Below are 25,496 nucleotides of genomic sequence, written 5' to 3' on the forward strand. Positions count from 1 at the left end.
AAAAAAAAAAAAGAAGAGAAAGAAATCACATATCTCTGGAATAATTCCACTGAAGTCAATGAGACTTCTTTATGATCATTATGTTTCATGTCATAGTACTGCCCTAATACTCAGCATCTTTATTCTCATTTGCCACATTCTATTCTACACTGGTGAGTCCACATCTGGAGTACCATGTTCAGTTTTGGGCCATCCCACTACAGAAAGGATGGTGGACAAGTTGGAGAGTCCACAGAAGGACAATGAACACAATTAGGGGGCTGGAGCACCTGACTTCTGAAGAGAGGCCGAGGGAACTGGTCTTACTTATTCTAAACCAGGGGTTGTCAACCAGGGGTACACCTGCTCCCGGAGGTACTTGAGTAGGTCTTGGGGGTGTGCACAGGCAGCCACTGTGTGTGAGCTTTCCCTGCCCCGCGGGGGTGCCCAGCCAGGCGCAGGGGGGCAGGCAAAGCTTGCGTGCAGCAGCTGCTGCTGCTCTGCATCTGGCTGCGTGCCACCCTCCTCCCCCCGCTTGACAGCCGGGGGTACACTGCTCCGTGTCCAGCCACCTGGGGGTACAATGATTGAAAAAGGTTGAAAACCCATGGTCTGAAGAGAAAAATTGAGGGCAGATTAAATAGCAGATTCAACTACCTGAAGGGTGGTTCCAAAAAGGATGCAGCTAGACCAGCGGTTCCCAATCTGTGGTACGGGTACCACCAGTGGTACGCAGACAACCTGGCAGTGATACGCATTAACAGATTTATTATAATTACTTTATATGACAAAAAGGTCTCAAGTTTACGTTGAGTTGCAGCAAGGGAAGTTTACGCTGGCTACTGAACACTCAATGCCTTTTTCACATCTTCACTGGCAAGGTCAGCTCCAAGACTACTGTACCTGGCAGCACAGTTTGGGGAGAAGCTGAGCAGCCAACACTGGCAAAACAACAGGTAAGGAACTATTTAGAAAAGCTGAATGTATACAAGTCCATGGGGCTGGATGTGTAACTACAGAGCCACTAGCCATCATCTTTGAAAACTCATGGTGATTGGGAGAGGTCCTGGATGATTGGAAAAGGGCAAATACAGTGCCCACATTTAATAAAGCGAAAAAGGAGGATCGAGGGAATTATAGACCAGCCTTACCTCAGTCCCTGGAAAAGTCATGGAGAAGATACTCAAAAAATCCATTTCTAAGCACTTGGAGAAGGTAATTAGGAACAGTCAGCATGAAATCACAAGGGGCAGGTCATGCCTGACCAACATGAGTGCCTTCTATGATGAGATGACTGGCTCTGTGGATATGGGGAAACCACTGGATGTGAAGTACCTTGATTTTAGCAAGGCTTTTGATATGGTCTACCACAACATTCTCCCAGGCAAGCTAAGGAAGTACGGGCTGGGTGAATTGGACTGTAAGGCAGACAGAAAACTGGCTGGATCATTGGGCTCAGAGGATAGTAATCAATGGCTCAATGTCTAGTTGGCAGCCGGTATCAAGTGGAGTGACCCAGAGATTGGTTCTTGGGTGGGTTTCGTTCAATGTCTTCATCAATGACCTGGAAGATGGCAGAGAGTGCACCCTCAGCAAGTCTGCAGATAACACCAAGCTGGGGGGAGTAGTAGATATGCTGGAGGGTAGGGCTAAGATTCAGAGTGACTTAGACAGATTGGAGGATTGGCCCAAAAGGAATCTCATGAGGTTCAACAAGGTCAAGTGCAAAGTCCTGCACTTAAGACAGAACAATCCCATGCACCAGTACAGGCTGGGGGCTGACTGACTGGGCAGCAGCTCTGCAGAAAAGGACCTGGGGGTTACCGTGGACAATAAGCCAGCAGTGTGCCCTTGTTGCCAAGGCTAACGGCATACTGGGCTGCATTGGTAGGTGTGTTGCCAGTAGGTCAAGGGAAGTGATTATTCCCCTCTATTCAGCACTGATGAGGCCACATCTGGAGTACTGTGTTTATATCTGGGACCCCACTACAGAAAGGATGTGGACAAGTTGGAAAGAGTCCAGTGGAGGGCAACAAAGATGGTAAGGGGGCTGGGGCACATGAGTTCTGAGGAAAGGCTGAGGGAACTGGGCTTATTTAGTCTGGAAAAGACTTAGGGGGATTTAACAACAACCTTCAACTACCTGAAGGGTAGTTCCATAGAGGATGAAGCTAGCCTGTTCTCAGTGGTGGCAGGTGACAGAACAAGGAGCAATGGTCTCTAGTTGCAGAAAGGAAAGTTTAGGTTAGATATTAGGAAGAACTTTCTCACTAGGAGGGTAGTAAAACACTGGAACAGGTTACCCAGCAAGGTTGTGGACTCTCCATCCTTAGAGGTTTTTAAGACCTGGCTGGACAAGGCCTTGGCTGGGATGTTCTAGTTGGGGATGGTCCTGGTTTGAACAGGGGGTTGGACTAGATGACCTCCTGAGGTCCATTCCAACCTTCACTTTCTATGATTTGGAATAACTCTCTCACTAAGAGGCTGAAGAAGCACTGGAATGAGTTAGCCGGAGAGGCAGTGGAATCTCCATCCTTGGAGGTTTTTAAGGCCCAGCTTGAAAGAGCCCTAGCTGGAATGATCTAGTTGGGGATGGTTCTGCTTTGGGCAGGGGATTGGACTTTAACAGAGGTTCCCAACCACCGGGCTGCAGCCCAGTGGCTGCCAGGTCATGGCATGAGACCCTCTGCTCAGACCTGCATCTGTCCCCATTGGGCAAGTGGCTTCCGGGGCATGCAGGGTTAAAGCTGGAGGGCAGGGCAGCCCCAGGAGGTAGGCAGCTGGCTCTGTGCACTCTGTCCCACAGGAAAAAAAAGGTTGGGAACCACTGAACTATACAACTTCCACTCCCCCCCCCCCCAAATACCATTATGATGATTAAATACATTTGTGGCATGAATCCTGACTTGGTTTTTCAGAAAAACTGTTATGATTTTTTAAATAACTCTGCTAATAATCCATAGCCTTTCATCATCTACAAGTTTATTAAACTGAATTTAGTCTAGAGTTATGGTGACAAAAATACTGTCCCAGAAAGGTCCATTGAATAGTGCTTTCAGTCAAAGCTCCTCGTAAAGCCATACTTGCATATTTTATGGGTTGTTCATCGATCTGTACACATTAAGTAGCTCACCTCTGTCAGGTACTCGCATCTCTAAAAACACTTACTTTGTAGGTAATGCCTTTGACATTTCCCTTATGGGTTGACAGAGATTAGCCTCTTAACCCTAGAGGGTTTATCCTTTCAGCAGAGACATACAAAATCTTCCATACCAAATCAGACCACTTAAGTCTATGAGGTTGATAGATATTGGGTTAAGGCACTTCTCATTACTCGAGGCATCCCACAGAAATGTAAGTTCCGAGATTTCGCTCATGTTGTGACTATGGAGCAATTTTTTTGTTACTATAAACTCAGAAAGATCATAACAGGTTAAAATATTTTTGGCACTAGGGATTCCTAGTTGACATCTCTGGGTTTACCTTGTGAATCTCTTAGGTGTGTGCAGAGATGTGGGTTTTCCAGAAAATTTTTCCAATGCCCTAAACGGAGCGTGATCTGATTTAGCATATTTATTTGACTTATATTAAGTAAACAAAACTAAAAAGTACCCCATGTTAATTTTATGTCCCAATAGCCACAAGTATTTGAATTGAAATATTTGATTAGGAAAAAAAAAGATACAGTATACTTAATGTGGTTTAAATGCTATATTCAAACAAATTCAAAGCTTTGTGGGAAGAAATAATTTTTATTGGAATACTTGTAAAAATGTAAAGACAATACACAATAGCATGTACTTCCTTTACATTGTTTTTCTTCTTAAATTTAAAACAAAGGCACTGAAAACTGTTGACACACCCATTTTAGCACACCCAAAGAGCTGTGCATGATATGCCGGGGTTGTCCACTCATCTACTTCAACAGAGCTTAACTCTCTTCCACCGAGGTCACTGCGGCACCTCCAGTTTCACTGTCACTGTCTGTAGAAGCACCTGCACTATTAGTTCCATTTCAGAATCAGATTGAGGCAAATCTGATTCAGAACTACTTGAACCACATTCTCTTTTGCAAAAGGATGGTTTTACTTATGAGTCTATGGGCAAGGGCAACTTATCATCACACTGCATCTTCTTCACTAATTGTGCTTCTGACTGATTCTCCAGAACCAAGAGATTTTGAGAAATAGAAAACAGCTTAGTGGTGTGTTCATTTGTTAGTTTATTCCTCTTTTTTTGTCTTGATTGAGCTGAAAGCCTTCCAGTTCTGATCTCAAGAAGCTGATCTCAAGAAGCCTTCCAGTTCTGATCTCAAGAAGTTGGTGGAATGCTTAGGATCCTTCGAGCAATTCTGGACAACAGTATCCCTTCCACCATGTGAGAGGAGGCATATTCTCTGCTGCCCGCCAACTGATGTCTTTGCTCCAAAGTTTTTTTTTTGCGTGGTACTCGCTGATGTCTGTCATGGCTATTTTGTCAATTTTAGGAACATTCTTAGCTACCTCCATAATTGTATCGAGAGCAGTAGATAATTCATCTTCTGATAAATGCTGTCCTGTGTTGAGGATCCACTGCTGCCAGAGGAACTGGATGACAGCAAAACTCAGATCTCTTGGTAAACATTTGTTTTACCACTAGTACTATTTTTTTTGGATAAAGGTGAAGATGACAAAAGCTCAATTAGATTTTCATTCAGTTGTCTGAATCTCTCTGGAATATTTGAAAGGTTTGGTGCATCTCCTTCAAGTTTCTTGATAGCCACTGAAACTGGTATTGAATGCTCCTTCAACTCAAACGCAGAACACGTTGTCAAGAATCTGCTTCTGAATGTTCACCAGAATAATCAGGGATACTGTGTCATCTACTGAAGCACACTGCAAACAGTTCTTTGTGTGCAGAAAACTATGTAAACACTTCATAGCAGAGCCCCATCTAGTTTCTCCTGGGAATAAAAGTGCACTTTCCTTCCCCTGCTTCTCTTCCTGTAATTTCTTCAAAGTCTGATTAGCAACAAGATGATTGTTGAATACTTTCACAATCACTTTGCAGTTTGCCAATATTGTCTTCATTGTATTCACACTTATGTCCTTTGCCAGAAGATTCAACCCATGAGCAAGACAGCCAAATACTATTAAATGAGGATAATTTGCCTTTAATATTTGCCATCCAGCTTTCATGTTACTTGCATGGTCAGTTACAAGGGCTTGTACCCTGGAGGGACCCACACTTCCAACCTCTTCACTCAGTAATTTGGCTATGTATTCACCTGTATGACTAGAAGATTTGATAGCAATTGCTTTCAGAAATATTGGTTCAGGTGTTGCTAACATAATGTTCAATAAAGGATTTCCTTGTATATCAGTCCATCCATCTGACATCAGTGATTCTGCTTGACCAATCCTTTGCATAACTGTTGTTTGAACTGTCATACTCTCCATCTAAGAGAGACTGCAATAAGCAAGAACATGACAGTAACTTATATGATGGGCCAATTAGTTTGTAATGTTCCTTCTAGTACTGATTTTCAGTTATGGAAAGAGGCGTACCACTTGCAAATATAGCTTAAGCTAACATCTCTTCTGCTTTTTCTTGATCTTCTTTTGACATTTTGTCCACAAAGCTTGATAAAAAGCTTGACTGTCTTGAACAGCTACTCATGGTGGATCGCACATCTGGTGACAGTGATCTTGAAAGCGATGATCCTGCTTCTTCCCCCAGGCCTGGCAGCTCAACATTTTCATTTTCCATTTTTGGAAATCTACCATTTCACATGAACTACCAAGTTCCTGCAAAAAAAGGGGGAAAAGATTTTTATTTTAACCTATTCTAGTCTGGCTTCATCTATCAGAAGGAGAAGCAGCAGGGAGCTTGCTTCCCCTTTCCCCGCCAGAAAGAACACTCTGCTGCTCAACTTGCTGCTCAGTTGCCCTGGGACTGCAGAGCCAAAGTTAAGTATAGTCTGGCCTCTGCTATCAGCCAGAGGACTAAACTCACTTTTCTGGATTGAAATACTTAACTATTTATCTATTATGTGATTTTTAAAAATATATCTTGTTAAGCCTAAGACATTTTAGGTGCTTAGTGCAAGCAGAAAAGCAGGATACAAATATTTTAAATAAACAACATAAATTATAGTCCAAAGTTGCATTAACATCTTTTAAAATTATAATGTTTTAAAACAATACAGATGCTAGTCTATACTGTGTGTTGTTTAACATATTAAATTTGTTTACTTACATAGGATTCTTAAAGTAGACTTTTCTCAGATGATGTTGTTCCACCACTTTGTTGTATTAGCTTTCTGTATACAGCCTGTACTCCTTCAGGACAGCTTCTACATTTTATTCAATGTTTCTTCATTCTTGTTGCGCTGTTAGCATACTCCTACCCGCAATATTTACATCTACCAACTTTCTTCCTTCCTCCAGCTTGAACTTCACTATAATGATGCCACACTAGGTTTTTTTTCTGATTAGGCATTATGACTACTTCAAGCCAAATGCACTAAAAAAAACCTAACAGATCTCATGCAAACACTTTCAACTTCCCCAACTCAAGAAACAAAATGAGACACTGCTCTGTGTGTTTGCTGAACTTAAAGTGAAACACAAATTGATCACAGTTTTAGTTTTGGTTTTGCTTTCACTTGCACTCCAGGATGAAATAAGAATTTCAGCTTTGGTTTTGATTTGACCTGCACAGCCAATTAGGTGAATTCATAACTTGATTTTTGATTTGGATTATTATGTGAGTGTATTTACTCTCCCGTTTACAAATCAATAAAACATATGTACTCTCTCACACTTCCTAGGGATAATCACCTGAAAAACATTCGTTACAACTTTGAAGCTGCCAAAATTGCCTGTATTGTATTGGTATCCATTCATTGTTCCTAATGATTTTTAGGAAACAATGAATCTTTAGAAATGGAAAATTTCCCACAGAAAAATAAAGTACTGGAAGTTTTTTTTCTGAGGAAGTTTTTCCACCCCACATCTCTGGGTGTGTGAACACCTTCACATGTGCTAATATTATACACCACACTTAAAAGGCTCTCACAGCACCCTAATGGCACCACACCACCCTGGTTGAGAATCACCAACTTGACCACTCTTATTTTCTAGGCATGAATTAATGGAATTCATTTCTAATGCTATCAGATAGCATTACCAGCTCTAGATAACATTACCATTTCTTTCCTTCATAGCTATCTATTGAAAAAGATCTCTGAAATGAGACCTTGTACTGCTAGCATTCAATTCTCAGCCCAGGCCCATATGAGACTAGCTTCACACTGTACTTAAACATTGGGGGGGAAAAAAAAAGAACTAAAATACTCCAAAAACATGACAGGACACTTGTTTCAGTCTTCTCTTTGTATAGGGACCTCACGAGAAAAACTGTCTAGGAAGATATACAAATTCATTTCCCTCTATTTTAAAGCTGGTACTACTATTCCTATTCTCCCGGATACCTTGAAGAGCTAGTAACAATAATGATCATAGCTAACAGGGAAAAAAAAGGTGTCATAGATATGCATACAGGCTCCTGACACTGAAGGAAGGGGCCTAGTTTCTGATAAGACTGTTGGGAGTCATTCACAGAGCTCTGAGGTGAGAGAAGAAAAATATTAATTTATTTTTGCATTCTGCATTTTTTTTTTGTTTTACTACATGGAATGCTTCAACCTGCAAATAACATAATTTTGCTACTATAGCATCTAGCAGGAGTCAGGACTGTAAACTGACTTTTCCAAAGATTCTGAACAATTTCAGCTTTAAACAGAATTTTCAAAGTAACATTAAGACAGTCAGGACCCAATTTATGTAAACAAGAGACCAAGTTTTTTTTTGGCAATATCTTATTGGACCAAGTATATAGCTGGAAGAGATGACGGACAAACTTTCAGGTCCTGAAGAAGTTACTTTATGCCAGAATGCTTGTCCAACATCTTCCCTAACTATTCAGTTATTCCAATAAGAGATTAACTGAAAAACCGCTTGCCTCATACATTTCATAAACCATCATAGTTACAGAGATGCTCCAAACCCATGCCCAAACAAGGCTAATTTAAGGCCAGAGCCCCATGTAGCTGCATGGAAACAGATTTGTACTGGACTATTACTATCAGTAAGAAGCTTTTCAAACATGGAATTTTTATACTGAGATGAACCACAGTTGCAATATACTGTTCACCCATGTCAGCAATTACCAATGAAATTATGTAGAGGCACTTCAGATATCATATACCACTTCATAAATGTCAAGGGTGGTTTGCTGCTATGTGAGAGTTTCCACGCCTAAGAGAGAGGGCTGAGGCATGCCTGCAAGGAAAACTGCCTGAAAAGGGCCTGTACAGTGTGGCAACCAGATTTCAAGACAATGATTTAGCCCAGTAAGAAATTCTGAGTCTAAGCTGTAGGGAAAATAGGCCCATTTATCTCGGTAATGACTCCACATGGAATCTGGACTGGTACACACATTTAGGCCTTATAATACAGAAGCCAAGGTAGCTCAATAGAAATAAGTGGTGGGCCAAAATGACACCTTGATGCATGCTTTTTGTTCTGCTTGTGGGCTGCTATCCCTCTTTTCATTACCTGGTCCATTAATAAATGGAGGAGTTGGAGGTGGTGGTGAGGCATGGCAGCAGGCAGCAGATACTCGTAATGATAGTCTGAGACTTCCCCAGCATTTTAGGTCTAGCAGAAAATCACTGTCCCTTTATTGCATCTCTCTAGAGACCATGAAGAAGGGTGTATATTTATAAGATTATTTAGGAAAGTAGAAGACCTAACTGTTGTTTCATAGTGCTCTACATGAAAGACTATTTTTGTTGTTTGTCTTTATATACATTTTATTTTTTCATTTTTAAACTCTGATTTGGAGACTCAGCCTTCCCTAAAGAAGAAACATTTCCTTTGTGTGGCGGTTTGTGCATGTCCACATATGCACATAGCCAGAAGAATCAGCACATGTCTATGCTCTGGTCTTTTCTGCATGCTATACTCCACCCTACAAAGGTGAAATAGTTAGCTGTGTTAATCTGAAGTCAGGCAGAAGACAGGACATGGTGGCATTTTAGAGACTAACTGGTTCAAAGACAACCATTGCTTACAATAGCTTATGTTTTGCTGAACAAGCCAGTCTCTAAGGTGTCACCCTAGCTGCCTTCCCCATGGAAGTGATTAAGACCTGAGCACAGAGGATTATCAACTATGCTATACTCTGAACATGAGAAGCAAAACAAACTTAATTTTATTTATTTATACATTTCTATTTTGGGAGTTTTCCCCTCTATGATCCTGCAGCAGTAAAATTAGTAAAACTGGCTTCAAACATTGTTCCAAAAGTGTTTCATATGATTTGCACTCACTGCCCTCAAAAACTAGCCTTACTGTTCATGTTCTCTCTCTCACATCCTTCCTGGGTCTCTCTCAAGAAAGGGACCAGCCTAGGATTCAGGATGGACTAGATTCTCCAGAAAGGCAACCTCTGTGTACTGCATGGGAGCCATATGGGTCATAGAAGCCTGTGCTGCTCCTGGAGGCCTCATCCTGGCGCATCATTGAGAAACAGGAGGGAAGAAGGTGACAGCAGGAGAAAGAAGCTGGCTATGAAGTTGCTTCACTACAATCCCTGGCATTTGGGAAGGTCCGTATTGTAACCAGCGACCTCCATCGGCCTGAGAAGAAGAGGGCTAGGAGGACCACTCTAAGGAGTGGTTAGGTTGGTGATAAATGTTCTAGGGACTCAGGCATGATCTTTATCTAACATACTGCTGTTCTGACACTGTCTCTTTATTACGGCTGTGCGAAGCTTCGGATGGTGATTTGACTGGGAGGAGATTCGGCCTGATTCAGTGGCCGAATCCAAATTGAAGCAGGGGACCAATTTAAAAGGTCCAAATCAATTCAAAGCTCTCCAAATCTTCAGAAAAGATTCAAAGAGCTTTGATGATTCAGGCAGTTCCCAGGGGCTGCAGCTGGGAGCTGCAGCCGACTCCAAGCTGGTAAGTACTAAGGCTGGGGAAGAGGACCATGTGGGGGACCGCTGCTAGCCCTCCCAACCCCTGCCTGCTTCCCCAGCCCCCTCCATGGCTGCCCCTCCCACCCCAGCTTGGTACTTTACAAAAAAGCCCCGGAGCTTACCGGGTGTTGCCGGGCAGAGGGGGCAACCCCTCTGCCCCCCACACAGGTGCCCCACCCAGGCCAGCTCTGGCCCTTTAAGAAAAAAGCCAACAAGAAAAGCCCCGGGACTCATTGCTCCTGCAGTGGCCTCAGGGACTCTTGCAGAGTCTCTCAAGTGGTGCAGGGCAGTAGGGGGCAGCAGGGATTGCCTCTTGTCCAGCAGGAGTAATGAGTCTGGAGTTTGGTTTTTTTCCGCTGAAGGGCTAAAAAGGGCTTAAAGGGCCAAAGCTGCCCTGGGCACGGCACCCAGGGGCTCGTGGCAGAGCCCCCCCATGCAGCATGGGATAGTGGGGAGCAGCGAGCATCGCCCCCTGCCCAACAGCACCCCCTGAGTCGGGGCTTTTTTTTTTAAACAACTGCCAGAAGCTGGGGCAGGCGGGGCAGCCATTGCCGGGCTGGGAGAGGGACAGTAGATGGGCCTGGCCTGGCTGATTTGGAGATTCCGCAGCAGCCAAATCTCCAAATAAGATTCAGCTGAATCGAAATCGGGACAGTGATTCGAATTGCCAAATTGAATTGTTGTCCCCCAAACTGGCCAAATCCAAAGCGAATACTAGCCACTTTGCACAGGCCTACTGTTTATGGAAAAGGGGGCAAGTAAACTGCTTTCTCTGAACCTATTTTTCTAATCCTTGCCTGCCTCCTTTCCTGTCTGAGCAAGATGGCTAAAGTGACGAACACCAACCTAGGTTTCTGAGATGATGCCTGCATCATTGCCCAGCAGTGAGCTGTCCCTTTCTATCCTGAATAATTCAACTCCATGCAAGGAACGGTGGCTGACGAATCTCCAGCCAGAATGGACTGAGAAGGAAACCATGCTGCCCACAGAGCTAGGTGAATTCCCAAGACGACATATGGGAAGGGGGTGAAAAGGGGGCATAGACCTTTTTTTGCTTTTGGCTTCCATTTCCTCTCTCTCCAGAGAAGAAAAGCTGGGGTGCAATTTTCACAGAAGGCAAACAGGGCCCTAGAAAGTACCTGGGGATTATGGTATTGAACCAAAGTGTTAGAAACTGGAAACAGAGTTTGGAATGTATCTCAAAGTATACATCTGTAGCAGGGAAGTCTCAAGGAGCCACCTGCCACTGTGAAGATGGACAGATTAGAGAAAAATGTCAGCATCAAGGTATTTTCCTGTTGTCAATGACTAACAAATCTGGCTCTGCCTCCAGGCAGCAAGTAGGCAGAAGTAAATGTGTCGTAAGAGCTTGGCTGACTTTACCATAATGAAGAATATGCCATATAAATCATAAGATTACAAGTCTTGCTGATGTATGCTAATTATACCAATCTATATTACAGTCCCTACTAAACCTCAGAAAACCTGAACCCTGCTATTTTTTTCTTATAAGGAATACTATGCCCATCTTCATTCTGTTAAGATTCCAGGGGCATAATCTGAACCAAGTGCATTTTATCAAGGCCACAGGCTTATGTAAAGAGTATATTGCTTACTCAGTAATCGCTAATGTTACTTTGCATTTTTTCAGTACTTCATAGTTTCAAGTAATGTACAAGTATTTACTAATGAGTAGTTAATTTGAGTTAACACAAAGCAAACATCATCATCCAAGGCAAATGTTAAGTCTTTTGTCCGTCTAGGAGATTCAGAAACTGAAAAGGGACAACAATTTGGAAGAACAGCCCATGAATTCTATCATCTAGGTTAAATTAAATTAAAAGAGGCAGATGTTAAAGTTATTTTACATATTTAGGCATCAATACTTACATAGAATTTGAGAAGAGCACCATCTGAGTTACAACACCAAGATCTTCTCCCTAGGTACTCATGAGCAGTATTAAGCAGCATGAGGGAAGAAGGCAGCATAGGGGCATCAGGACTCACTGGAAGAAAAGTTGGAAAATATATATCCTTAGTACTGTAAAAGCTGTGCTAACCGGCACTTTATTAGCCACAAACTCTATTAACTGGTATTCGAGGAATGCGGCAAAAGCGAAACTGGAAGTACCACTTCTGGGTTTCATCGCCACAAGCGGAGTTTTTCTTTGCTACTTCTTTGGCCCATGGCTCAGAGCAAAGCAGCCTGCGCGGAGCAAAGCAGCCTGCTCAGGGTCCCCCTTCTGTCAGCACACTGATGCCAGGGAGTGCATCAGATGGCGCACATCTGATTAACCAGAATATTTGATTAACTGGCATCCCCCATTTCCTGGGGGATGCCGGATAACAGAGCTTTTACTGTAGTACAAAATTGGGCTAAACATAATTAGTCACGTATCTCCTCACCCAACCTCACCATGTTCTGACACAGAAGCTTTGCCTCAGAATTATTTTCCTTTAATGGTAAAGACATGGATTAGAGAGTCCCCTGGTAATGTTGGGAGGAGACAGCAGGTGTGTGAAGCAGGGGGAAAGTACACTGGCTATTCCTGATTCACATGCCAAAAAGGGCAAAGAACATGGTTTTAACCTGTCACCATGAAAAATTAAACTATTACCTTCTTCACCCTGGTTCTGGAGCTGCTGCTGTTGCTGCTGACAGCAGAGGGATCGGAAGGCATCTTCCTCATGCTGAATGATTCTGTGCAGAATAATCCAGGGAAGCACTGAGGAAACATATGGCTCTTTGGGTTCTTCCTGGATAGCCATGCTGCAGTCTATAATCTAGAAAAGAAATACACATCACACATCATAAAAAGGATTCGTACCTGACTAGATGCCCCAGGCTGGTAGTGCATCAGACTCTTAAACAATCAGTCAAAATGTGATACTCTTTTCTTCTTATGCTGACTGGATATGGAACTACAACAAAGGAAGTCATTAAATCTCCAGCACTGCGTGGGATGAAAGAACAACTGGTTCCTCTTATGGGAGCCTCTAAGGTAACTGATATATAGTTAGAAAATTAATATCAAATTGAAGTCAAAGGACCAAAGATCGAGCAGAATTTGAGTATTTCTAACATAAGCACTGACTATAAAGAGATCCATTTAGTATCTAGAAAGAGAGAAGGTATCTGGTTAGATTTAAACTGGATAGATAACTGATCTTTAATCATGCTCAGATAAAATGAAAATCTTATAACCAACAAGTGCCAACTACGAATCATTACCAGACACTGTCCTAAAGAGAAACAAAGACTAATGCCAAGCAATAACACAGGCTAGAAGTAAGGAGGGAGGCTGTATGCAAGGGAGCCACAAACAAGTGCTACATTAGGGAAATACCAGTATCTTTTTCACATGAAAAATTGCCTATCATCCCAATAGAAGACAAGAGTCTAAAGAAAAAGAGATTTGTATACCATTCCCTCTAAATAGCTAGGTGAAATTACTTCACAAGAACAGATATTAGAAGAGTTCTACTAAAAGCTGGCTTTTTTAAAGACTGCCTAGTTACCCTATAATACCTAGCAAAAATGTGTGTAGAGAACCATGCAGCTTTGCAAATCTGTTCAACCCCTTCTTAGTCCAGCAGGTGGAGTAACTATTTACAAAATTATCTGTGATATAGGACAAAATTCATCTCAAGTCTTTAGAAGCACAAATTTTATGCCTTTTAAATAGCATATTTTGGAGACTTATGCTTTTGCTCCTCAAAAATAAACTAACTTTCAGAAATTCAGCACACTGCTACTTTATTCTGACAATTTTTACTTGCTAACATTTCAAGTATAAAAGAATCTCAGTATAGTTGGAAAAATGAGGGCCTAGGGAGGGACAGAAAATTCGACTTTTGAAAGTAATCAATGATGCCTATTACAATTCTCTGTGCCTCTGTTTCATCAGCTCTAAAATGGGAGTTATGATACTTACACGCTACTGTGAAGCAGAGTTTGAGATTGACAGATTAAAAGCTTTACATATCAGCTAAGTATTTTCATCAATAGTGAACAAAAAGAAAAGCAAATCAATTAACAATGAAATAAATAGTAAGCTAACATTTTGACAATTATTTCAAGGTACTTAAGAATGAGAAAATTCAGGCTCTACTAGAAACTCTGGGTGTCAGACTGTTGCATTTCTTTTTAATTCAGATTATAATTACTATTCAGTTACTTAACCATTATAACATCAAAACATTTTTAATATTATAGAAATCATTTCACACTAAAAGTAACTCTCCAATTTCCTTTTCCCCTATATTACCTTAATTCTTTCAGTCCTATTTAACTCAGGAGGGAGAGTTTCTTGCTGTACAGTACAATTTGTCTTATTAAAATATAAATCCTAACCGTACAACAGCCAGATTTACTAAAATAGCAATAGAGGTTTCTAAAATGCTTTTGAAAATTCTTCTCTTTTTTTAACATAACTATTTCCTAAATAAGAGTAAATAGATGTATGATACTATAATAAAGGCCTGCAATTTTTGTTTAACAGCCTTACTTTTAATACCACCTTAAGTAGTGACCACACAAGCATAATTGTGCATATTTGCTATAAAATATTAAGAGCAAAATTCTGCAAGTTGACAAGGTTCCTAGCTCCTACTGAAGTTAATGAGAGTTGAGGACATTCAGCACCTTTCAGGTGGCAATTAACAAGATCAGGGCTTTGAAAAAAGAATAGTACTAAAAGAAGCCTATAATTCTGCCACTTAAGGCTTTTAAATGAGAAGTGTGGAGGCAAGCAGCTTTCAAAATTTTGCAAGAATTTCTACAAAAAGACAAACTATCACCTATAATAGAAAGAAGTAAAGTAACCTTCATTTTACTTTGTTTTTTTCCTAAAAAGAAAGAAAACACTTATTTTATTGTCAAACTCCCAATTCTAACTAACTTAACTACTCTTCATAATTTTACAAAAATAAAAGATGAATAGGGGCCAGAGCTATTATAGCAACTAACAGAATTACCTGACTATACTTTGTTCCTCAAACTCAGAGGATTTTTCTTAATATTTCTGAGGAAAACAGCAGGAATATGTAGCTCCAAACTACAAACTGGACCCAGTCAACTAAACTTCAGCTAAACTAAAACTTTGCACTGTTGCTTCTACAAACAGAGTACCAGCCAATGGTACTGCTCCTTCAGCTACCTTATTGCTAGTCCTTATTACTATTACATTTATTTCTGCAGAGCTAGTTCTCAAAATTAGATGCCATGACTGATTCCAGAAGAGATGTTCAGCACATTTCTGAGATCCTTCAGTGAAAACTATGTGAAAGGAAGCAACCCAGACAGAAATTTAACCCAAGAGTGGTCCTGCAAGTGGGTGGCAATTCAGACAGCATCTGTATCATGTCTAACAGATCTGTAACACACAGCAGCTACTTGCTAGTGCAGGTGAAAAAGTTACCTGGATGAGGTTGGTTGTTAGCCGAATAAGGCTTGGTGTTACAGAAGATTCCTTCAGGATGTTGTTTTCGGATGACAATGAACGATCAATCCCTGTGAGCAGTTGCGTTACTGTAGCAACCCACTCTTCTTTAGCAGAGGCTACTGTCATGTTAATCATCTGCTGAATTGCTTCATTCAAGGCAACTTCTGAGCATTCAAAACACTGCTTATAATCCTTCAGTTTGAGCAAGGAATCCTAAGGAATGTTAACATGAAAAAAAAATATAGAAGAAAATGTGCTTAATTTGTTATATGGACTAAGGGAAATGGGAAACAGAGTGGGCAGCTAGCATATTTACTGAAATGCTGAGAGGAAGTTTCTCAATGTGACATTAAAAAGGGGCAAAACAAGTGGATCATGGAGGACTCGTGCTTCACAGCAATGAGTGGGTCTTATATAAGCAACACTGAATACTAAGCAATTATATGAACCTACTTTGCAAGGAACAGGCTGCAATAAGACTTTTGCCATATGCTGCAGCAGTTATTGTCCTGCCTCTTAAATAAAGCAAGCCAGTAAAAATATATCACACTGGTGATTCATATACCAATTTGCTATCAAGTTTCAGGTGCAGAAAATACATGGAAGTTAACAGACAAATACTCAAGGGCAACAAAAATGGGGAAGTACCAGAAGCCAGCCTCTACAACTGATTCAGCACATATATTTTCAGATTTATATTTAAGACTACTTACATATTCTGTTACTGGTCAGCCAGATTAAATGAAGCGCTACATCCCCAGCTGACAGAAACTAACACAGCTTTACCAAGTTTAACAGATCTAGGTGAATTTATATTACCTGAAGATGTTCTGCTTCGTAAAGTGAAAGAAATACTAACTCTTCAAATCTCTTCATCTTGCCCTTGGAAATAAAGCAGAGTTCTCAAGCCCACACAAAAGAACATTTTTAAAGAAACATAACAAACCTGCAGCAGGAGCAACTGTGCCGGTCTCTCTGGTATGGATATAACAAATTCCAGATGTTTAGCTCTGCCATATCCATTAAAGCACAAGGTTGGGCGAAGCAGATGCACCACTGCCTTGTAATCTCCTGCTTCATACAGTCGCTGGATTTCTTCTAAAGACTGGCATCTCTCCAGAGACTTCAGATTCTTGTCAATCTGCAAAAGTCACAGATGGTGCAATGCAACCTACAGTCACCTTCATGTTCCTCTGACTACTGGCATTACTTATGAACATAGCTAACTAGCTGTAGGATATGTAAAATCTACAGCAATGTAAAAAAGACAGAAACAAGAAAGAAAGACAAGATTCCAGACCAATATCACTTACCCCATTTTTTTAAAATCAATATTTCAAATTTTTGTACTAGAGCAGGGCTGCTCAACCTCCAGACTGTGGGCCAAATGAGGCCCATGGAAGCTTTGGTATCTGGTTCACAGTGCTCCCCACATGTCAGGAAATTTGACAGCAGGGGAGCAACAGCAATACTGCCATGCCTCCATGCTGCCAAAATCCCAAGCTCCACAGGGTTGGTTGGAGTCAGGCCACAACCCTCCCCTCCCCTCCCCCTGGCATAGCCAGATCGGTGCTGTGTCACACTCCCTTCCCTTTGTCTGATCGGGTTCAGGCCAGGCCAAGCCCCCTCCCCCTGTGCAACTGGTTCACCACTGCCCCACACTCCCTTCTCCATCCCACCCCACCCCACCCTGCAGGGGTATGCCATGCCCCCTTCCTACCATGCGGTTGGGCCACACCTCCTCCCCTGTGCAGCTGGATTGGGGACAAGCTATGCCCTCTTCCCCCCACCCACCCAAGTCGGGGCTGGGCCACATCCTCTTCAACAGGTAGAGTCAGATCATGCTCCCTCTTCCCTCAGGGCTGGATCATGCTCCTTCCCCCCCCCCATGCAGGGCCAGGTTCGGACCAGGTCAAACCTCCTTTCCCTGTGCACCTAAATCAAAGCTGGGCTGCCCCAGTCTGGGTGCAAGATTGGGTCCACCAGTTGGACTAAGCACAGCCCATCTGGCCTAGTACCTGAAAAGGTTTGAGCACACACTACTGTATTAGAGCTACGAATCTCACACTTCTCAAACTTTGAGAAAGCACAGTCAAAAGGTGGTCTTTAGCCTAAAGACAGCATTACATGGGAAGCCCTCCCACAGAGAGGAACGGGAATAGAATTTAAAGATATCCAATGTCAAGAATTCACTTGAACAACAGTGAAATTTAGTGCAAAGAATCCCTTCAAAACAAAGCTCTAGTCTAAGAACAGTAACTTTACATGCAGCAATTCTAGTAGCAATATTTCTCTATGCATCTACTTGGTAAAAGTAGACCATGCACGGACCAAAAATAAATCCAGACAGCATCTTACTGGAAAAGGGGAGGATAACCTTCAGAGTACTAACTAATTATGAAAACAATATTTGTTGGGTTTCCCCATTTTTGGGGAATGTGGTTTGAGATTTAAATATGCTGTAACTATGAGTACATGTTATTTTCTCATCAGGCCCAACTCTTCTGCATGGTTTCTGAACACTCACTACATGCAAAGCACATTCTCTGATAAAATAAATCATAGCATGGTTAGCTGTACCAGAAACAAATACATCCAAGAAGCAGAGAAACTTCTTATTTCCCCCCCTCTAAACTTCAGAGCCTCTTTAATAAGTTCCACAGAGAAGCACTGCTTATTATCCTGGGTACAGCACCATATTAATGTGGGTATATTGCCTCTGATTACAGAGCCAGTACCTGCAAGCCTGCATTGTATTGTGCAGACTTCTGCACACGACCTAATGCAATGGTTCTCAACCTTTTTGGACTTGAAAGACCTCTCACTGGACTCAAGGCACACCTCTATAACTTTTGTGAATTAAGTGGCACCCAATTTCAAAAACTAAAATTATAGATTACAGTGCTTATTTCCTTGAAGAAGGGCCTGGCAGTGGGAATAGGGGATTGTTCAGGCAGGGATACATGCCTGAGCCTTCACTCATCTGCCTAGTTTAGCTGATACCCAGCACCCAGGTTGAGAATCACTGACTTAGCACTTTCACTACTAGCTTGGGGTATCTATGCACAGCACTGCATTATGCTGTGCAAGTGTGTGCACACTTCTTTACAGAGGGAAATGAATTATGAATCAAATCAAGTGTACAAACAAAATCTCTAGTTTCATGCAACATTTTGTTCTTCCTTAGAAAAACCTCAAAAATACTTTAAGTTGCCTAGAATTCTCATTTTGGATAAACTTGAGACAGAAAAAGCCCACAAATAAACTGACCCCTACCTCTTCTAAAGAAACTACAGAATCAACGTGGAGATTAGGTAAACGGATTATGATGCTGCATTCATTGCCAGCTTTGGCTTGGACAGCAGTGGAGCTCTGTAGCATTTCAGTACAGATGTCATAATTCTCCAAAGCCTGCTCCATGTCACCCTGCGGAAACAGTAAAGATGAAATCATGCATTGCTCCCTGCAATAAGACTTTTCCAAAATGTTTAAGTAATTTTTAAAACCACTAATTCCATGTCTAGGCTGCTAGTGTAATTGAGACTATCATTATGCTTCAAATAAAATTCAAAATATCAACACAAAGAATAATCACCAATAAAGAAGGGTCTATTTAACTTGTAGTGAGACAAAGCAATTTTTGCAGCTTGGTTGTGGTACAAAAAGCCAATTTCACAGGCATTTCCCAGTGGCCCCATTCCTTGTCACTGATTGGCAGAGAGGTAGGTACCATATAATTTAATAGCTTATTCCATGGAAAGTAAATTATATTGTGTAATTTATCATATTATTATAATGCTAAATATTAAAATGTAAATCTAAATTTAAATATATTGTAACTATTTATGAACTGTAACTTATATCATCATTTATTATATGTAGTGTTCTACAAAAAGTTTAGAAATACACATTAATGCTAATGATAATAGAAACATTTTCACTTCACTGAATGGTGCCTTCACTTAGTCTACATCAGTAGCAGAAACTCTCAAACACATGATCTATGGCTGCAGCAATTGTCAGATTATCTTTGTATTGCAGTAAGCATTAGGACATTCTAAAACAGTGTATAGTATGAATAATACACTGTGGGGGGTTAGGTTAACTTTGTGGGGAAAAAAAAAAAAATCACAGCCAATGCAATATTTCCTGGCGATAATGGACAATGCCATTTTTCATGGTTTCCACAAAAACTGTGAAACCGTTAATTAAGTAGACCCCTACCAATAAACACATGATTGCATTTTAGCTTTTTAATTTTGATGAGGATCACTAGTAAACTAGATGGATAGGTGTTCAAATTGCCTAGCAGGAAAAGTGATTCATGTAAAATTAACCCTCCTTTTTTCTCAAAATTAAGAATACCAGATTAAATACTAGAGGCATGTATTTCACATGTGCGAACTAAAACAGAAGTGCAAGTAACATTATTGTATACGCCAAGCTATTTAAGACAAATTGTGCACAATACACTTTGTTTATCTTAAGCAAATTAGAGCTGTCCTAAAGAGAAAGGATCAGGAGAACAAAGGAGGCTGTGAACGAAGAAGATATAATTCACTAAAACTATAGCGAGCCAGCACTAGCTGTGCAGAAGTCTGTTCAGGAAAGGCTATCAAATCTATTTTTGACTGGACAACTTGGAATTGATTCCGATTCAAACTGTGTATTTATGTTTCACACTATTCTTCTACTTCTGTTTGTCTTTTGAAAGTAAAGTACCTAGATTTACTGTGGAAAAGGAGATTATACGTATGATATAACCATAAAAATTAATTATTCCAACGGAATAGGGCAGAGAGCACCAGTGAAGCTTTTTTTGTTACTGAGATTGAACACTAATGCTTGATTTTAAACTGAAAGGCTGCTGTTTTATGTTCAAATATAAAGAAAACTGCAAGACCTTTTAAGAGAGATTTTGTTTTTAAGTGAAAATAAAATTATGTTTTTCAGGAGGCATTTATCTCAATTCTGTAAGTTAATTAAACAGTTTAAGTAAGAAGGAGGTTTTATCCCTGCTGAATTCTCTATGGTGAATTTTCTTTATACAGCTTTTCATAGAGAGCTCATTAAAAGAGATTTTGAGATGTGAAAGGGTAATGAATTAGTCACTGACTATACATAAAATCCACTGACATACTACTTTATCAATGTAAGATTAGAATTTGATACTTTAGGACTAGGCCTGTGCAAAGCAGCTAGTATTTCCTTCAGATTTGGAGCCAGCCGACTCGAGGGACAGCTATTCAATTTGGTGATTTGAATCACTGCCCTGAATCAACTGGGCCAAATCTGATTCAGAGATTTGGCCGCCGCCAAAATCGGCCAACTCTCTGAATCAAACAGGCCCCATTGGAGGCTTTGAATTGATTCTGACCTTTTTATTGGTCTCCTTATTCAATTTGGCTGCCAACTCTTCTCCAAATCGAATCAGCAACTGAAGCTTTGCACATTCCCTACTTTAGATGTGCAATGTTAATTTGATACTTTACACAATTAATGTTAAATGATTTGTATTGTCTTTTTAAAAGTGATGCCTAGAACAAATGGTAAAATATGGGATCAAACAAACAGCTTCTCTACTTGAGAAACGGCTCTAGGATAATCTACTTGGGAATTTATACCAGAAATTACTTATTGTCAAAAGGATTGTGCTCCATTGAAAAAAAAAATAAAAAAGAAATCCATCACAACACAGAGAACCTGGCTCCACTTAATTTGTAGGTGCATCCAGGGAGCCAGACTGCCTGTGCTGTGGGGAGCATAGTGGTAGGGGAGAGGCTCTGTACATATGCCATGGGAAGGGGGCAGAAGGGGGTCAGGCTGCCTCTGCTACAGGGAGAGCGATGGGTAGCCCATGTGGTTCATGTGAGCAGGAGAGGGGGTAGCTGAGCTGCACACACTATGCAAGTGTGCAGGGGGGCAGCCTACATGGTGGGTAGACTGCACACTCACCCACACAGAAAGTGGCCCCTGGGTCTGTGGCCTGCACATCATGCAGCATCCATGGCATGTGGCCCCTGGTTGCCTAGAAGTCAGACAGCTCTGGCTTTGCTTAAAGGATGTTAAAAAGGTATAATAAAGATGTGGTACTTATCAAATTCAAACTGCAAACAAACCTGAAGTGCTAGGAAGCGCGCTTTCAGCCAATACACTCGAGCCACAAACTCCACCCATCCTTCCTCAAACAGATCTCGCTGGGAGGATGCAAATGATAGCTGCAACAGGTCTCCCAGGAAGTGAGTTCCTGGGAAATCAGGACCAAACTTTCCATTCACAGAGGTAGCAGGGCAATTCCGAGGGGAAACTGCAAATAAATTTTAGCTTAATGTTGCATTTTCCTTATGCAAAAGGTTCCACATACAGCAGGATCCAAAAAGGATTCAGATATACTCTAACACAAACAAGAATACTAACTGATGAGCAGATGTCCTCTTCTTTTTGTCCTCATCTTTTATTATGACTTGCATTTAGAGAAATAGTAGCCCAGAAATCTAATACATTCCTTGCAAAATGTCTTATTAGTTTAATTCAAATTGTAAGAAGAGCGTAGCTGAGAAATATCAAGCTCTTACCTGTAGTGCTTTTCCTTTTGGTCAAGAGCCATTGGTCAAGTTGCAGTTCCATGCAAGAAAGGCTCATCAACATCATATCCTATAGGGAAAGGATGAATAAAATTGGGGGAAAAAAAGAAATTCATGAGTAAAATTAAATGAAATCAGCAATGCACTTGAAAGACAACTTTCTAACATGTCTTCTATGTGATTTCTAATTTCCAAGATACTGCTATTATGGCTTTTTTCCTTCAAAAGGGAGGGGGGGAAAAAAAAAGGTTGCATTCTTCCTATAACATTTAGTAGGGCAAAAAAAAAAAAAAGGATCAGGGGAAAATATGCCATTTACAACTAGAGAGAGGTACAAAAAGTCTCTGTTCATAAAAAAAGAAAAGACTGAGCAGAAAAGAAGATAATAAGGGAGCAGTTTGGTCCTATCATGGAAAAGGGCACCATCCTCATTCACTATCAGATTGAAATAAAATCATAGTAAGTTGTTTCATCACTGATATCTTTGCTAGAACCTCTGAAAAAACATCATAAGGCCAAGATGAATAGCAGAGAAGTTGTAGAAATCAAGGAGACTGAGCACACATGCTCTTGTTTTGCCAGGTTATTAATACTGTTCAATAAAAGATGGAAGCATATTTAAAAAAATAACTGGATACGAGTTGCTAATGAAAACATTGGATATTCTAGTACAACTCACAGGGAGGTGGTTATATGGAGTAAAGAATAAAGATTTTTTTTTTTCATTTTTATGTGGTGGTTATAATTAGACCCCATGTGAAGAAAATGAAAACTCTTGGCATAGTTCAAATGATTCTGGAGCATTTGTTACCAAGAAGTTTCTTTGCATGTGCTGGTGTAGGTGTTTTCATATACATTGCAGCTATATAGCCACATTACTTACTATAGTTTAGCCTGTAGTTTATTTTTTGAAGCTGTTTTCTTTTGCAAAGTTTCTGATGCCCTAGGGCCCCCTCTAAACATGCAGATAAAAGCACAATGGGATCCAATTTATGATTTACACAATCGCGCCTCCTATATGCATAGCAGGTGTGATTGCGAGATCACAAATTAGATCCTATCACACCTTATTGCCATTGCAGGGGGAGCTTGATCTGGAGCTCCCCCTGCCCTGGCAAGAAGCAAGCTCCCAGACCTGGGAGCCCCCTCAACTGAGGGGTTCCCAACCACAGGGGCACCCCATGCACCCCTGTGGCTGGGAGATGCCGCTGCTATCAGTGATGCAGTTACAGGCTCCCAGCCCCAAGAATTTCATGCACCGCCAGGGCAGGAAGACTGCAGCCACACCCTATGACTGCTGGGACCTAGCTGAGTCCCAGCACCAGGAGGCACACTATCAGCACCCAGCATTCGCAGCTGCAGGTCTCTGGGTCTCTGTGTTGCTGGGACCCAGAGTCAGGAGCTGCTGGAGCCAAGAGTCCCCTCAGCTGCATAACTCCCAAGCCCTGGCTGGACATGGTGCACCCCTGTGGCTGGGAGCCACATGAGTTGATAGGGCACCCAGCCACAGGGGAGACCATGCTATATGTGCAAATTAGACCTTGATAGCAACCAACTATAAAATTAGACCTCAAAAATGTGTACTAACTTTATAGCTGGTTGGAACTTTTTATGGAGTGTAGCTGGTCTCCAATTAATTGCACAATATCTGTAACATGTAAAGGGGGCCTTAGTGAGAAAAGGAAAAGGAAATATATTTTCCTTCTACTGTGGTGTATAAATTTTCAACTATGAACTCCTTAATTTGCTAAGTCACTGCAAGTTTTATATATTCTATTTAGAAGAGGGATTTTTATACAACCCGTGCTCCTGAGACAAAGTGCATCTCTGGTACGGAATCTAAACCAGTGCCTCCCAACTGGTGTGCCATCGGCCATGTCCAGGTGTACTGTGGAATCTTGGGGGGGCATGGCTCCCAGGGGGGTGGGCAGATGGCTACAGGCAGTGATGCCACCACTGCCCCGTGCTATCATCACGTCCCGACCAGCCCCACGCCAATCCCCTCCCCCCCAGCATTCAACTACTCGCCACCCCCTCCCTCCCCTGCATTCAGCTGGTGCGTCGTGGGGGAGAAAAGGCCGGCTAACTGTGCCATGGCGCGGAAAAGGTTCAGAAACCACTGATCTAAACCACTAGAATGTTGAGTCATGCTCAGTTCTGTTGCACAGATCTAAAAAAAAGCAAAGCTCTTATTACAAATTCCACACTCGCCCACAGCAAAACATGAGGCTTTTTTGCGCCACAAGTGGAGCATCACCCAATATGCTCAGTAATACAATGACCAAAATCACCGTCAGATGCAGTGCACCCAAGTTTGTTAACAACTGAAATGAAGACTAGAATCCACGAATATCCCAGGGATAGGAAAAGTTAAGAAAAACATGAATAAAGTTGCTGTACTGAGGGTAGATGGCTTGGAGGCATACAAAGCAATATACTGGTAGTGATGAGGTAAAATAATAAGCACCAAACAAACAAACAAACAAACAAACAAACAAACAAACAAACAAACAAACAAACAAACAAACAAACAAACAAACAAACAAACAAACAAACAAACAAACAAACAAACAAACAAACAAACAAACAAACAAACAAAACTCATTACCTTGATGTGCTGGTTGCTACAGTCTCTCAACAATGGGTTGGGCAGATTACTACTGTGCTTTCTCCAGCTGTTGTAGATACTAAGGACAACTTCAGCCAATCCAAGTGGCCACTTGACCAGGAACTTCTGGCTGATTACTTTGAGGTATCTCATCATCAGTTCAAGTATACCACCATTGTTCAGGTTATCTAGAAGGAACTCATGAACATCCTGTTTCTCTAGATAGCAGAAGAGCACAAAGTTCACAAAATCAGTTTGTTGAATTCAACCATGTTCAAGTCACCATCTCAGTCTCAGAGATAATACTTTATGACATCCAGCACACATCCTGCAAAAGAGATACATTCGTACTCCTTAACGGATGTAGTTCTGAACAAATGTAGAATTAAGTAACTGTGTGCTAAACTGAGAAAATACACAGAGATCAGATAAACAATAATCAAGCAACCCACTGAAAACACAAAAATAGTTTCAGTTATTAATACAGTGAAGTTCAGCCAAATGATCTATTAACATAAACCCTTTGAAATGTGTTCCCTTGTTCACAGAAAAATAAAAACAATCATAGGGAAGTGTGGGAGGAGAAGCATAGAGGAAATAATCAGGAGAACGACTATGAAGTCCCTACCAGATTCCATGAATGTTGTAGAATCAAATGACATCCTATGTGGCCCAACATGCTGGAAGTTCTCTTCTTTGATCTCTGACTGCACTTCATAGCTACTGAAAGGATCATCTTCTTCCTCTGGATCCACTTTCCTCAGCCTAAGTAAGAAGTTGGGCGGGGGTGAGAGGGTGGGGTGGAAGAAAACAGGACCAAAATAAATAAATAAATAAATATTTGTGAAATTC

The 25,496-nt window shown here is 41.2% G+C and overlaps 1 protein-coding gene across 4 annotated transcripts in view; it reads right to left on the bottom strand.

Annotated features, from left to right (window-relative positions):
- The window catches only part of CABIN1 (calcineurin binding protein 1), a 280,731-nt gene that overhangs the window by 230,702 nt on the left and 24,533 nt on the right, over positions 1 to 25,496 (bottom strand). For all 4 annotated transcript variants that reach the window (XM_019506891.1, XM_019506890.1, XM_019506887.1 and 1 more), the window contains exons 11-19: positions 25,273 to 25,409; positions 24,645 to 24,862; positions 22,028 to 22,106; positions 21,572 to 21,759; positions 18,729 to 18,878; positions 16,399 to 16,593; positions 15,429 to 15,665; positions 12,627 to 12,792; positions 11,899 to 12,014 (exon numbers count right to left, since the gene is read on the bottom strand). In XM_019506891.1, the coding sequence (XP_019362436.1) occupies positions 11,899 to 12,014; positions 12,627 to 12,792; positions 15,429 to 15,665; positions 16,399 to 16,593; positions 18,729 to 18,878; positions 21,572 to 21,759; positions 22,028 to 22,106; positions 24,645 to 24,862; positions 25,273 to 25,409 (1,486 nt within the window). The remainder of the gene's footprint in view (positions 1 to 11,898; positions 12,015 to 12,626; positions 12,793 to 15,428; positions 15,666 to 16,398; positions 16,594 to 18,728; positions 18,879 to 21,571; positions 21,760 to 22,027; positions 22,107 to 24,644; positions 24,863 to 25,272; positions 25,410 to 25,496) is intronic.

The sequence above is a fragment of the Gavialis gangeticus genome, unplaced genomic scaffold, assembly GCF_001723915.1.
Source record: "Gavialis gangeticus isolate Ggan-Ray unplaced genomic scaffold, GavGan_comp1, whole genome shotgun sequence".
NCBI classification, from domain to species: domain Eukaryota; kingdom Metazoa; phylum Chordata; order Crocodylia; family Gavialidae; genus Gavialis; species Gavialis gangeticus.